Here is a 15733-nt window from a genome sequence, read left to right on the forward strand (position 1 = left end):
AATTTTTATTTATTTTACTATAAAAATACATGACGTTAAACTGCCAGATATTTCTCGTGGAGACCAGAATTCAAGTTTTCGAATTTCAAGTTTTAAAATTCCAATTTCAAATGTAATCATGTAATTCCTTGCTTATTATATATTTGTTGGTTCGCACAATTATATATTTAATAAAAACGTGTTATTCAAATAATGTTAAAAATTTACATATATTTATGTGGAAATAATAATAAATTTAAATTTATACAGACAGAGCATTAAACATTTAGTAATAAATATGCAAACTTTTGCGTTAATAAATTTGAAAAGTTATGGAAATAAGCCTTGTATATATCTTTGTTTTGCTCTGCGCAAAAAGAAAACAAATAATAGATATTGTAAATTTTATATATACATATTAATATGTACATATAATATATTTTAATATATGAATATATAATTATTTTATATAATATATAATTTTTTATACATATTTATAGATATCTGTGGCTCTATGGATTTATCAATTTATAGATCTACATGTCGGAATTTATAATAAGTTTATGAATGTATCTATTGAAAGTGTGCTATCTCTCTGATGAGATGTGGATATCAAGATATCTGTAGAATTTTTCGTACTGTTGTCCCGCAAATTTTTGGCCAAAATAAAAAAAGTATTTAAACAGAAAAACATTTATAAATAAATAATGTTTCTAAAAAGTCTGCGAGTTTGCAAGGAAATTTTCGAGTCAAATTCTCTGAGATATAATTTCTAAATAAATTAAATAAATAATGTAATTAGTCACTAAAAGAGTTTTATTTACTTCGAAATTGTTGAGAACCTTTTTTTTTTTTATAAATAACAAAAATCAGTTACCGCAATTTATATTAACAATTATTATTCAACAATTATTATTCTATACTTTTTCAATATTTTGTGAAAGATAGATTTTAAATGTTATAAAAAAATTTGAGAAAAAAATGTATATTTTTAAGTTTTAATTAATAAGTATCAATTTTTTTCATATAAATGTATTAATTACATACGGAAATCAGTTTATAATTTTTGTTCAAAAGTATAAGTGGTGTAAAGGTATGTATAAAGGTACTGATGCATTTTTCAGATAGAGCAATTGTACATAGAAGTCCTTTACACGATTGCTAATACGGTAGGCGCCAGTACAGGACAATACGCACATTACAAGGAGGATTTATATCGATACGCCCAAGAAGCTTTCGGAGTCCCCCCGGATCAGCATCGACGATATCTTAATATTGCCTCGGAAGAAAAGGTATACCGATTTTTATTGATTTTACTCTCAAAAGCGCTGCGTCGTTTCTCATCGCGAAGAATATATTGCTAAAATACTATAATATTGTACTACGTATATGAAATTAAACTTACTTACCGTTGCAGCCACCTATCGTTGTGTTAAGCGTGGTGGTAATCGAAGCCGATGGACTTGAGGCAAAGGACGTTAACGGTAAGTGCATTACATTCCACGAATATCTTTCGAATTTTAAGAGCGATCGAAATATTATCAAGAAATATTGAAATTTTTATTTTCTGTAAATTTGGGATAAGAATAAAATGGAAGATTTGTAATTCGTGTGAAGTCATCGTAAAACATTTTTTATATCAAAAAGATTACTGCTACTCTCCTCAGGATTCAGCGATCCTTACTGTATGCTGGGAATACAGCCTGGCAATGCAGGTGCACCGTTGAGCCCCCAAACGAATTTAACGGCGCATTCGCCGCATACACCCCCGGCATCTCCGAGACAAGCGACTCGCGCCTTGTCAGACGGTGGTGACAACGAAAACTCGCATCACGAGAAGCTTCGGAAACACCATAGGTAAGTCGATGGGCGAAAGCGCGAGAAAGACGATCGATCGAACTCTTATATCAAGCGTAGCGTAAATATGTGCAAACGTTTTGTAAGATAATTAATATAGTTTCTACACTTGTCATATCTTTTTTGACAATTTTATTATTATTGATAAATCCAGTTCTGATAAAAGTTATTGATAAAACCTTATCACCTTTTAGCCTACAACATTTAGCACATTTTTACTCTAGTCTGATGATAGATATTGTGTGTGTTAATCGTTTTAAATAAAAGTGTTTCTGTTTACGGCTAAAAAGTTGTATCCTTTATTTCTCGCAGAAATTATACAAGTATTATAGAATTCAATTGCTCCCTTTGAATTATCTTCTACCTTGAAAGATATTATTATCTATTATTGTTAATAATGATTCAATTGATATTAATCATGTGTGTTGTGTTAATGTATTATTTTAAATGTCATTTATTATAAAATATTGTGGTACGTCTACTGTAATCACCCGCGCGATGAAACATTGACGGCGTGCTACTTAAGATAAGTGCGCACCTGAGGATAGCGATTAATGTCATAGAGAGTAAGGCTTAATTGAAAGAATGAAGCGGGCCTTACATTAAGAAAATTAAGAAATGTTAAAGATTTTTTTACGAATAACAATTATTACGTGGATCTATGGATTTATAAATAAAAATTGAAAATCTATGTATTTGTAAGATTTTGCTCTTATGGATTTAAGAATATGTGAGCATTGTGACAAATTAAATATTTGTAGAAAATTAAGTAATTTCTTTTTTAAATTATATATAATTTATATTATTACATAATATATTATTTATTATTTGTGTAACGTTCTTTATATTATAATCATACTTAAAATATAATCATATTTAAACTAAAATTCTTTATAGATTTCTTGTTAATATATAAATTGTAATAAATTTATTATGTTGAATCTATAGATCCACGCACAAGTATAAATATATTGTACATCTTTCACGAACAAGTAACATACACGTATATCAGATCCTTTTCCAATAAGGTATTTATATATAAAGTGTTACATCCGTTACATTTTTGGAATAATGGAAGATTTTATAAAACTAAACAAGCGCCGATCTCTAACATATTACGTATTCGCGATGATATATGCATTTATGCGCTAACTCCGACATTTGCGACAATGCAATGCGATAGACAATGGATTGCGCCGGGTGCAAGTTGTACGGGTGGCGAGCATCGTTCTCCGGGTGGGGAGTGGACGAGAGCATTGAGAGAGCAAACTCATTTTCCTGTTTATTCCACATTATTTCATTCGCCACCTGGTGGTATAAGTAAAATGATTAATACGACGACAACAGTATATCACGGGCTGCAGCGAGTTGCACGCGCTTTGTCAGTCGCACAGAATCCCATCCGGATTCGAGAGCTAGGATATCATGCTGCACATTGGCATCGAGCACCTGGAAGCTTTGTAAGAAAAAAATTCGAGATCCTACGTTATCATCAATGACGATACAATATTTGTCAATTTCCATTAAAATCTTAGATTAATGGTTGCAATATTCTAAATATGGATTCGTGTATAATTTTGAAAGTTTCTCAATTAGTACAACATCATGATGTTACACGACGTAATTGCAACGCGGTTTAAAGTTTTTTACGTATGTAAAAAAGAAGGTATTTATATGAAAGCGCAATGTTATTTCTGAGAGTGCAACAATTAAAAATTTATTTATTACACGTGAACTTTAAGATCACAAGTGCTAGATGATAAGTTTATTATTAATCTTTCTTAAGTTTGCTTTTTAATTTATTGCTAATGATTAATTACTATGCGCTTTGCTTCCTGATGAGCTGTTTCGGAAGAGCTAAGTCGGCGCTGGAAAAATTAAATAAAAGTGTTTAATAATTAGAGATCACTGCGAATATAAGAAAACAATTGGAAATTTAGGGCATTTATGATGGAATGATGATGATTGGTTAATCGCTTATTCAAAATCAGTTTCAGGCTTTCGTTTAAGCGCAAGGAACACAGCAGCAGACGGGAACACCGCGAATCCTTGAGCGGTGCTTTACCCGCGAAGTTTATACGAGCTACATCGGTGAAGCCGCACACGTTGAGCCCGCGATGGAACGAGAAGTTTCGTTTGTAAGCGCAAACTTTGGGGCCTGCCCCTTAATTGGTGCTCACAATGACGATCCTTTATTAACCTAAGTAATACAAATCTGTGTAGTAGTACATAATCGTCCATTGATTTCTCTTTTAGCGACATCGACGACATCAACACGGACATTCTTCATCTGGACATATGGTGAGTTTGTATAAATGCATGCAATATAAATTTCTAAAAAGTCGATATCAAAGAAAGTAAAATTCTGTTAATGTTATCTTAAAATTGATTGAAAAAAATTAAATTAGTCAAGAAAATAATCAATCTTAACTATTATCTGGATAGAGATTATACGTGAATGTATAAAATTCTCTTCGATAGAATAAAGACTTTGCAAAATCGATTTCAGGGACCACGACGACGAGTCCTCGGTGTTCGATGCGGTAATCAAACTCAACGAGGTACGAGGCGTGAAAGGGCTCGGGCGATTTTTCAAGCAAATCGCGCAGAGCGCTAGATCTGGAAGTCAGGACGACTTTCTAGGCTGTGTAAACATCTCTCTAGTGGTAATTGTTTAATTTATGATGAATTTATTATTAAATTTAGCAAACTTCAACAATAAATAGACTGGAATCGTAAATTTATCAATTTGGAAATTGATATTTGCAAACTTTAGATACACCGATTGAAAATATTTATTAAATTATCAAAATCAATTATTTCGAAAAGATCTTTTTAATAAAACCAGCAATTATTTTTGAATAATTTTCTGGATTTTTTAAAACTATCCTTTGATTAATATCTTAATAATATAACAAATACTTAATAATTATACAAGCTATATAGTACAAAAATACTAAAATGTCGAAAATATTAAATAGAATAGACATGTTAATACACATCATCTTTATACAGGATATTCCGAGTACTGGAGTGGACCAATGGTACAAATTAGAGGCACGGACGCAAAGGAGTAATATACAAGGTAGAATCAGACTGAAATTATGGTTGTCGACGAGAGAGGACCGTGGTTCCGAGGAGGATAATTGGGGTGAATTGAGACAACAGGAGAGACTGTACACAGTTTTCCTTAATCATGAAATGAACAAACAAGGGGTATGTGTAATCATCTAACACAGACTGTCTCATGTAATAGCCGTATTTATGTCATACATTGCACATAATGGCGGCACAAATTTTACACGATATAATATACCGTATCGTGCATCTCCATATTTATTAAACACATAATATAGAGAGGGAGGGAGAGAGCTAGGTGTTGTCATAAAATTCTAAAAGAAACTAGATAAGTAATTAAACACGCAGTTCCTCTCAAGACATTAAATAAAGTGCTAAAGCGAGAGTGTAAAAATTATACATGTTGTATTTTATTGCTATTTAATTGTTCATAATTTAAGGATTGTTTTAATCAAACGTGTTTTATACGCACTGGCGTGTTCTCCAGGAAGACTTTACTGGAGAACTGTCGCAAACCGCACTCACAATTTTACATCAACACGCGGTGCAAGGTGACGTCACTGAATTGCAGCAAGCTTTGATAAGATGGGTGGCGAGTTCCCGGCAACACGCCGTTGATCCACGAACGCTCCATCGTCTTCTTCAGGTAACTTCAAGAACGGAATTAACTTATATTTCATCATCTTATACGCGAGCATGTTGCATTAATGTATGAAACCATCAAATGACTATAACAATTTTTAAATAATATCTTTCAAACTTAGGAACTTGACAGTCGATGGCATACTGAAACTCTTTCACGCGATGCGGAACAGTGCCTGGCAGATTCCTTTAATGATTTCTTAGAGATATCTTTAAAAAAAATCAGACAGCATCGCGTACTTTATCCACCTCTACATAGACCGACTATATCGAAACTGGATAACCTGCTTAGGTAAATTTATTTTTTAGAATAACATTAGAAAAATAAGGATAAACATGTTCTTCGATCCTTAATTCAATCCTTACTTGAAGAATTAATTATAATTTTGATATATTTAAATGAGTAATTAATATGTATAATAATACAAGTAACTGTTGTTGTCGTTTAGATGTCTGGGACTTCTCTCGAATATGAAGGCTTTTCGAACTTGCTGTCCTTTTAACAAGGAAATCCGAGGAGAGATTATTACTGCCCTTAGAAAGGGAACTCTCGAATGGTAAATTGGTTTTATTACAATGTAAAATAATAAATTTTATTCGAATAAAACTTTTTTCTTATTTTAGTTTCTTTTACAACCGTTTTATAATCAATTGTACATAAACTCTGAGATAAAATTACGCAACGGACGAATGTACAATAAAAAATAGCTATGCAAAACTAGCAAATAGCTATAGAAAAAAGATAAAAAAAAAAAACATGAAACGTAAAATAAATATTGAAACTTTTATCGAGGTTGTTCTGAATTTTACAGGTACGAAGATACCAGGCAACAGACCATGTGCCATGATCAGGAACCCGATCAGGATATCGATCGAGTCTTACAAGATTTTACGAATTTGGTAACCGCATTATTGGTTGATTTGGAACAGGGACTTTTATATTACAACAGTCTCTTTGAAGGGTAAGTTTCTCTTAAATTTGCTTCGAGAGACGAATTAGTCGACATAAAGATTTAAAAATATATGATGATAAATAATATATTCAAAATATATTTAAAAAATATTTAATATTTATACGTATGAAGAATTTTATCAATAAGTATAAGAAAGTACAAAATTATTCAATTATTTTTTATTGTTACTTTCATCTTTAACATACACAACATTTTTAGCGATATTAAACAGCAGTATTATTCCACGAATTTGGACGTTAATTGCAACGTTTTGGTAAAATTATTATTATAAAATAAATATTGCAGAATTGTTAAATTAATTATTATAATATTTATAATTTATGAGCATTTTTATAAAAATATTATCTTTTTGACGTAAATTAAAAATATTTGCATAATTTTTTTACATTCGTCTATGATATATTAAATCTGTGTTTTAGTACGAATGGTGTGCCATATTTCTCAGCAGTTTACAAGCAACTGGAAAAGCTGGTAAGAACACAAGTGGCAGAGAAACATTTCTCGTGAACAGATCATAAAAGATACTTTAATGATAGGTTTTCATTTGTGATTTCGCAACAATATATCGCGTCAAAGACACACTGTCGCATAACACATCATTATTTTTTATTCACTGTGTCGTTAAGCTGGATGTGCTATGTTTGGCTTAAACGCTTTATTCGAGACGTCGATCGTGCGAGATTAAAAAAAAATATCATCTTGATAAATTCTTTTCAGAGCCGTCCAGATTCAACAACGAATGTTTGCATTCGTAATTAGATTGTGGTTGCAACAAATTAAATTCGATTAAATTTCTAGTTCTTCAACTTACTATTTAATTTATCAAATTGTTATTTACTTATAGATAAATCCGGTCGACGTCCGTGCATTGAAATGACAATACATTTTATTGTTTATATATAGAGTGTCCCAAGTAAATTTATAATATACGTATCTTTATATAAAAATACACGGATGGCAATACATAAATTAATTAATTGTTACGTTATAAAAAATAGGTACTACCGAAAAAGATAAAGGCATAAATCGTAAAGCAATGAAAATTATGATAATGTTGCGCCGGACACGCTGTAAATAAACAAGTCGCAGTGACCTGAAAGGGCTAGGTTAAGAGAAAGCGTATTGAACGACAACGAATTATAAATGTCCATCAGGTCAGCGCGATTTTATTGTACACGAGATGTTTGTCCATAGCTGGCGGAACACGTGGCGAAACACATGGAGAACACTTCCGAGGTATTTTTTTCATCGGCACCACAAAATATTAAACTCTCTCTTTCTCTATCTCTCCTTTTATCTCTCTTTGTTACCCTTTTTTTTATTTCTTTTTCTCTTTATTTCAAATTTCTCGCATAATGTAAAAGCTGTTGAAATTGTCGTATGTACGTCATATTTTTATCTGCATACTCATTAAAAAGTGATAAATTAATTACTATATTATAGTAATATCGTCAATAAATAATTAACTTTTCACACAGTATAGCTATAATTACTATAATACGTCGTATAACTATGCTACAATTTATTTTGTAGAAAAAATAAATAATAAAAGTAGAAGAAACTATATATGAGTATACAGTTAAAGAGAAAAACAGTCTAGGAAAGAGATAGAAGATCGGTTTAGTAAATTGTTTAATATATATTTTATTATATGTATTATTATGTACAGATGTACACCTTATACACACCTTAATTTTTCAAAACAATTATAATCTATTTTGATTGGTGATCCAAGCTCGCGATTCTATAGTACTTGAGACTTTGTTATACAATAGTTTCTCAACACGAGGAGAATAGCACACATTCTCAACTGCACACATATCAATATTCGCAAAAAAGAATATTCGCAAACTGCACAAAACGGGCAATAGTGTGCCTATCAAAGTAATTCGAAGTGGTATTACTTATATTTTTTTTTACAGATATTATAATATATTTTATAAAGCTCTCTCACACATTATGTGTGTGTATCTGGAGTATCTGGGCCGATGATGACAAATACGCGTTTTAGTGACGTTTTACCGTCAACGATAGAATAATTGCGCTTCTCTGTTCATTCATTGTATACGAGTCAATGTCCAGTTCCTTCCGCATTATAATCGCATTTACTGGATTTATGAAAATGTCGATGCCCACTATTGCCTCGTGCTATTCACCGTTCAACGATTCTTTATTTTCCGCCGTTGCTGCATGTTTCTTTTGCAACATAATAATTCCCATTGCGAGTAAAGACTATCGCACGCGTTGCATGCATCTAGCGGTACACAGTTGCACTTGACGCGTACTAATTGCATGCGCTCGCCAGTTCAGCAAATGACGCCCCGCTCATTTGCCTTTGTACATTTAGCTTTAACCACAGGTACAAGTATATTTCTCGTTATGCCTCGTGATTGTCCAAAAGCTGCGCGCAATGCAAAATTGCGAAAAACGAATTTAATAAATTATTTGTAATTATTGTGAGAAACTGTAGTAGTAAGAATTTGCTGAAATCTGTATAAAATTGCTTCGAGGCAATACTTTGAAAGTTTAAAGCATTCGAATATACAGAGCACCTTGATCTTATGTTAATAGAATAAATTTATCAGCAAATGATTAAATTTTTTACATCGCAGCATTTCTCTTCTTTATTACTAAAATACATATATGTTTGATTTAAATAAAATTTAAACTATCAAGAGAAAATTATTTATAATTGACTCGTAATATTTTAATACATTTCATGTAAAAAGGATTTTACATAAAATGTATTAAAATATACGATATATCATGATATACGAATATCACGAGAAACGCATTTGTACTTGCTCATCGTTTTTTGAAAAATGGATAAATAAATTGCCAAAATTTATTTCTGAGAAATCGTATACATGTAGATAATTTTTAAAATCAAGTAGTGACTAAATTTTTTTTTATTATTTTTGTACTAATTGCTTCGACATTTACATCAATTAGCAGTATAATTATCATATATAAAAATATCAAATTTAAATAGAATTTAATTAATTATTAAATAAAAAATAATTTATTTATTTCGATATATTTTAATCAAAAACACATATTCTTAGATTAAAAATTAGAGATTTTTTTCCCCCCACCGATTATTTCTTATCAATATTAACATAAATCCGGAACTATTATATAAAGAAATATAAAAGAATTTAATCAATCTATCGTATTAAAAATAAAAGTGTCTTCGTATATAAAATAAATTTTAAAAAAATAATCTATTTCTTATAAAATAGAAAAAGAATATCAAAGATGCGTGATTTACGTATCCTTTGCATTTTTAAGAATGACCTTGCACACCTCAAATTTCGACATCTCTTGCGAATTCTGATTAAATTTCGATCGTAGATGTCACGCAAAATTTCAGTCTCTTGCAAAAGTTCTGCAACAAACTGGAGTTAAATTCGTTTAGTCCTACAGCGGAAAATTTCAAACTCAAAGAACTTGATCGAGAAGCGATTTCTATCGATTCAAAATCACGTCTGTTTATCTTATCTTGAGAAATAAATTCGATCGCATCAAGCTAAAACAAATTTAATTAATTAAGCTTTTAAACAAACTTTTAATGAAATTATGCCCTTTTGCTCATTTGTTTCGCCGAACAACGCGCCAGTTTTCAAGCTGGAAATTAATTATGACAACCCTCTCGGGCAAATTGCACACGGATATGTTGCGCGGAGATACTTAAAACTTTCTGATGCATCCGATGCATATCTTGACTAGTGCTCTTCTCTGCAAACAGTTTATCGTACAGATACTCGAAAAGTTTTGTAATGCAAGACTGCTTGCTGCGTGTGCGAGCACAACTCCCGTTTATCCCTGCTAACTACATCATCGAAGTTGACATCCGGCACGACTCTCGAGACCTCTCTCGAGTAAAATCCCATAGCGTTGCACAAATCGGCGACTCGTACATTACGGCGACAATTACACACGAGATTGAACTTTAATAGCTTTGCATATAAATTTTACCGAGTCGGCAAATCCGTTAGAGTACACGCGACGGTGTTTAAGCGACGCACGCGTGATCTAATAAACTATTACGATGTATAAAGTACTATGCGTGGCAACGCATAAAATCAGTTTCATCGAAGCGAAATTTAATTTTAAACACATTCTAATGCATTACACGTCAAGATAAATACTTTTCTACCAAAAGAATATTGTTCTTCTTTTGGTTTTCATGCCAAAAAAATATGCAGTTTATATCAAAATATCGTAGCTTCTTGCTATTATTTTGAATTTCCTCAGATATGTTCATAATTTGATAATTATAGATATATAAAAGTACGGTATCACACACAATTCTTTTAATAAATTTAAGGTAAAATTTTACTAAAGTAACAAAAATATTTTATACAGGAGATTGTTTTAAAGTCCATCGCATATTATTGTATTATATATTTATGAAAGTAAATTCAATGTGACATCATGTTTAAAAAATATTACAAATGAAAAATATTAATATAAAAAATAAAAAGAATTATAATTAAATATTTAATATAGGTAAAAGATTATTTTACAAATGTTTAATTTATAGCCAAAAATTTCAATAAAATATTAGGTTGTGTATGAACAACATTATACACGATTATACACGTAGTAATTTTAGGCATGTATCAATTTCTAATAAAAATTCCATTTTTATTTCTCTTCTCGAGGACTACATTGAACTTATAATAGCTTCTTAATTAGCTAGTAAAGTATTAAAAAGTTCTTGCAAACTTGGGTAAAATGCTTTAAAATTATTGCGGCGCGAACTATAACACAATGGCTTAAATATGACAGAAGTAATAAATTTTCTTCGCTTGTGCTTCTGTTTGTACTATCGAGGAGTTCGCGCATAATTAAAACGATTAATTTCATAGATGCATAACGAGCTTGGTGCAAGAGTCACTACTGCCTGTCTTCAGCTGCACGGTCAAAATAGAGATGAGGAATATGTTCTACCACCCGGCGCTGAGATAGGAACGCCAATATTCGAGCTTTATTTGGCACTTCAAGATTTCGTAAAGTAAATCTCTTTTAATGCATCTCTGTAGTAATATTCATTAATAATACATTATCTTTTAAAATAAATGTGTATAATGTTTATAATGTTTATATAATATTTATAATATGCAATTATTTTAATATAAAAAAATTTTAATATAAGAAATTTATTTTTACATTGCATACACGTACTTTGTGTTAAAAAGAAGCGTAAAATTTGATACAAAGTATGATCGAATATAAAACTCGTTGCTTTCAGCATGAAGGAGAACTTACCACAATCGGACCATAAAACTTTGGCGATCTGCAAATATTATGAATGGTTCAGACCAGCTGTCGACAAATGGCTTGATCTGGCGAAGCTCAAAGCAGTTCAAAGAATACGAAGAGCGGCGGAACTCGACCGGATCTGCACTGGAGAATATTTCGTCAAACATTGCACATCGGCAATCGATGCCGTTGCGTGCTTTTATCAGGTACTTTTTGTCAAATCTTTTTTATTTATATGCATAAACAATTGCAGTAATATTATAACGATAATAAATAAAATTATAATTCTGTTGTAAAGATAATACATTAATAATTATATATCTTTTTCTAATCTCAAAGATTAAAGAATTCTGGAAGAAATTGGCCTGGCCAGATCTACCAGGATCTTATAATTTTACGCTAAAAGTGGTCGATGTAAGTAACAATTTTTTTTAACAATTTTAACATATTTATATCGCCTATAATTTTCCTGACAGAAATATTGTGTATAAAATTTTCTATAATTTTGCAATATACTTTAAATTATATATATATATATATATATACCGAAATATTTTAATAAATTTGTGAAATTTTACTTTTATAAAATTTTTCTTTCAAAGATTTTTTTAATACAAAAATAAATGATATAATAATTAAAAATATACAATATAATTATATATTTGCAATATAGTAAACTTATAAATCTGCTATAGGCAATTTGCAGTTCTGCGGCTTACTATGCAGAGATAACACATCAGAAGTTGGCGGATAGCGGATATTATGAAGAACATACACCGTATAAAACCACAGATGAGGTAATCGCTCAGGTAGAGATTGCTTCGCTTTAGTACATAGATAGTATAGCGCATTCCACGCTTTGCAAAATAATTTTCCTAAGCAAATGCAGTCAGATGCAATTACAATTTTGCATGACAAGCGATACGTGCAGCGCAAGTAAATATTTTTCCTAATACATTACCTTATACAATATAAAAAAAGATATAAAGGCACATTATTTTCTATGTACAAATAATATACATATATATAAAGACTATAACAAATAAAATAGTATATAAAAATATAAATTTATATTTACAATCAATTTATGCATATATATACAATATATACGTACACACATACTTGTACACATATAATATAAAAAAAGAAGATGTAAGTATGCATTATTTTTTAATTATTATTAATTATTTTTATTATAATTATCTATTATTACATCTAATTATTGGTTCTTAAAATAGAGTTAAAAATTTACAAGAATTTTTGTATTTCTTGTTCTTCTATTTTTTAGAGTGATTCAAAACTCATAGTGAAAAATCTATAATAATACAATATTATGTGCGCTTGTGCGCGCCAAACGTAACGGCGATATAGTCAATTATTAGCACTTACAATTAACTATTAACTGATATATAGTATATATATATATATATATATATATATATATATATATATATATATATATTATATTTTATTTTCAGATGTGCGTAGCTATCAATGGTCTCGAATATGTGAGAAGATGGTTGTTGACCCTGGGCGAAGAACTTCGGGTAGAACAAGTTTTGACGGCTTTGGAGAATCAAGCAGGCGAATCTGCTCGAATGCAATGGCGGAATGCCTTAATGACACCGCTGGAACAAACTCCTGAACAAATGTTGCTCTTCATCAATCAGATAGTTTCGAGAATCGGAGCAAAGGTACAAAAAAGAAAAAAAATTTAATATAAATACAATATTATATAAATGAAGAAGTATCAAAATTGTTATGGTTAAGTTTTAAATTGGATTTTCCGAAGCAATGCAATTTTTATTTTATAGTTTGAGACTCTATCATACATTCTATATACGTACATTCTATATATAATTATCCTACTATCGCGATTTAAATCAATAATTCATTACTTTTTTCAATAGATCATCATATCAGTGCAGTGTAATTTTATTCTTAGTTTAAATATATCTCTAACACTATTATTATCGTAACAAAATTACGACTATATTACAATAGATGATTAGATGTTAGCAGACTCATATTAAAAAGTTATGCAATTATCACGTTTATTTAATAATAGTTATTGGTATAGCATGAGAGAGAGGGGGGAAATACATATATTTATAATGAAGAAATGAAAACCACTATATTTTTTAAAGCCTAAGAACTTTTTGATATTTAAAGTAATTTTTTCCTTTTTATTTTATCTCACTTATAGATGAGACCACCTTTAAAGAAGGCAATGTTTCACTTGGCTTGGTCCCCCGATAGTTTACCGACTACAGAAGCGATAGCACCTCTCGTCGAATATCTAGATGTTCACTTGGTAGCACTCAATTCAGCTCTACTCTCTGCGAATTTCAATCGCATTCTGCAAGATATTTGGGAAGTAATACTTAGCGAATTAGGCAGCCAAATGGATGGAAATGCCGAGGTAATTATGCTTCTATCATAATTGTATATAAACCTTTTTTTTTATATATAATAAAATTAGATAATAAAAAATTAATAAAAATATTTCGACAATCTGAACGACAGTTAAAATCTCTGAATTTACATACTTGTGAATAATTTAAATTATAAATGACAATAAAAAAAATAGCGTTAAAAATTGTTATTTGCAGGATAAACCAGTGATGTTTTACGAAAGATTGCATGAGGCACTTGATTTATTAGTGAAATTTTTTAACGCTGACGATAAGGGCTTGCCTTTAGAAGTATTACGTCGTCAAAGTTTCATGAATGCAGAGGAACGTCTTCAATATCATAAAATGGACACGACTTTCTTGATCGATCGATTTTATTATCAACGTCTTCAGGTATAATATACCATATATACATATACGAGATATTGAAAATATTAATTAATGAAACAAGTATAATTAATTTTTTAATTTTTTGAATATATGTTTACGAAAAATTAATTTGCTTTTCAACATTTTTCGCAAGTATACGTAGAAATGTTTATACGTTCATTTTTTTTAGGACCAATATAACACAACTATCTGTGAATATGGAGTTCTAACGGTGCGAGCTTATTTAAATCACGATTCTCTTTGCGTTGAAGTAATAAACGCCAGAGATGTCATACCGTTAGATCCAAATGGATTCAGCGATCCTTTCGTTATAATCGAATTGCTACCACGACGAATGTTCGAGCATTGCGCCGAGCAGCAGACTAATGTCAAAAAGAGGACTCTAAATCCCATGTTTGACGAGTGTTTTGAATTGTAAGTATAATACATTACGCATCACACTCTCTTGTCGTTACATTTGATCTTCTCTTTCACTCTAAAAGTAACATATTCAAAAAAAGTTTGTTAATTAAAACTTTTGATATTCTCATGTAACATATTTATCTTATCATCTATTTCATATGAGATAATCGACGAAAAATCGAAAAGATATTTAATTTTGATGCATACGTATACTTTTTTTTTTTATTTTAAGTTCGGTACACGTGGAGCAGTGTCGTGATCCTAACGCGATGATTCTTTTCACGGTGATGGATCACGATGTTCTCACAGCAAATGATTTTGCGGGTGAGGCTTTCTTGGGGCTTGGTACCATTCCTGGCGTTGCCGATACGAACACTAGCATAGATAATTTCCATGGCCTCAAGCACCAGGAATTACCACTTATGCACCAGAAAAATCGGAGTGAGTCACAAACTAGTCGAGCTCTACGAACAATGAAATTTATAATTTTTGGCTCTTTAAATTAATAATATATTGATAAATTTCCAAATTTATAAATATAAAAATTCAATACTTTATAGGATTTATTTATAGATTTATAATATATAAAGAATATGTAAAAATAAAAATTATCCTAAATATATAATCTTATATTAAAATGTTTTGATTAAATATTTAAAAATTAAATTCTTTTTTAATAATTGAAAATGTAATAATATATTTAAACGTTTTATTGAAAAATATATATTA

At 30.3% G+C, this 15733-nt stretch overlaps 1 protein-coding gene across 4 annotated transcripts in view; it reads left to right on the plus strand.

Annotated features, from left to right (window-relative positions):
• Unc-13-4a (BAI1 associated protein 3) overlaps positions 1-15733 on the plus strand; it is a 66516-nt gene that overhangs the window by 47934 nt on the left and 2849 nt on the right. Inside the window, exons 5-26 of one of the 4 annotated variants that reach the window (XM_070311941.1) lie at positions 1104-1271; positions 1397-1463; positions 1647-1836; positions 3828-3974; positions 4093-4137; positions 4346-4502; positions 4852-5052; positions 5402-5560; positions 5679-5848; positions 6006-6113; positions 6369-6518; positions 6950-7001; positions 7725-7766; positions 11405-11550; positions 11788-12004; positions 12138-12212; positions 12494-12607; positions 13277-13492; positions 14005-14220; positions 14411-14605; positions 14772-15016; positions 15314-15400. In XM_070311941.1, coding sequence (XP_070168042.1) covers positions 1104-1271; positions 1397-1463; positions 1647-1836; positions 3828-3974; positions 4093-4137; positions 4346-4502; positions 4852-5052; positions 5402-5560; positions 5679-5848; positions 6006-6113; positions 6369-6518; positions 6950-7001; positions 7725-7766; positions 11405-11550; positions 11788-12004; positions 12138-12212; positions 12494-12607; positions 13277-13492; positions 14005-14220; positions 14411-14605; positions 14772-15016; positions 15314-15320 — 3087 coding nt within the window. In that variant the 3' untranslated portion in view covers positions 15321-15400. Of the gene's footprint in view, positions 1-1103; positions 1272-1396; positions 1464-1646; positions 1837-3827; positions 3975-4092; positions 4138-4345; positions 4503-4851; positions 5053-5401; positions 5561-5678; positions 5849-6005; positions 6114-6368; positions 6519-6949; positions 7002-7724; positions 7767-11404; positions 11551-11787; positions 12005-12137; positions 12213-12493; positions 12608-13276; positions 13493-14004; positions 14221-14410; positions 14606-14771; positions 15017-15236; positions 15446-15733 lie in introns of those variants that run through there. The other 3 variants (XM_070311937.1, XM_070311938.1, XM_070311940.1) reach the window with 3 other exon arrangements.

The sequence above is a fragment of the Polyergus mexicanus genome, unplaced genomic scaffold, assembly GCF_030449975.1.
Source record: "Polyergus mexicanus isolate NDT 795.1 unplaced genomic scaffold, iyPolMexi1.0 SCAF_21, whole genome shotgun sequence".
Taxonomy (NCBI): Eukaryota; Metazoa; Arthropoda; class Insecta; order Hymenoptera; family Formicidae; genus Polyergus; species Polyergus mexicanus.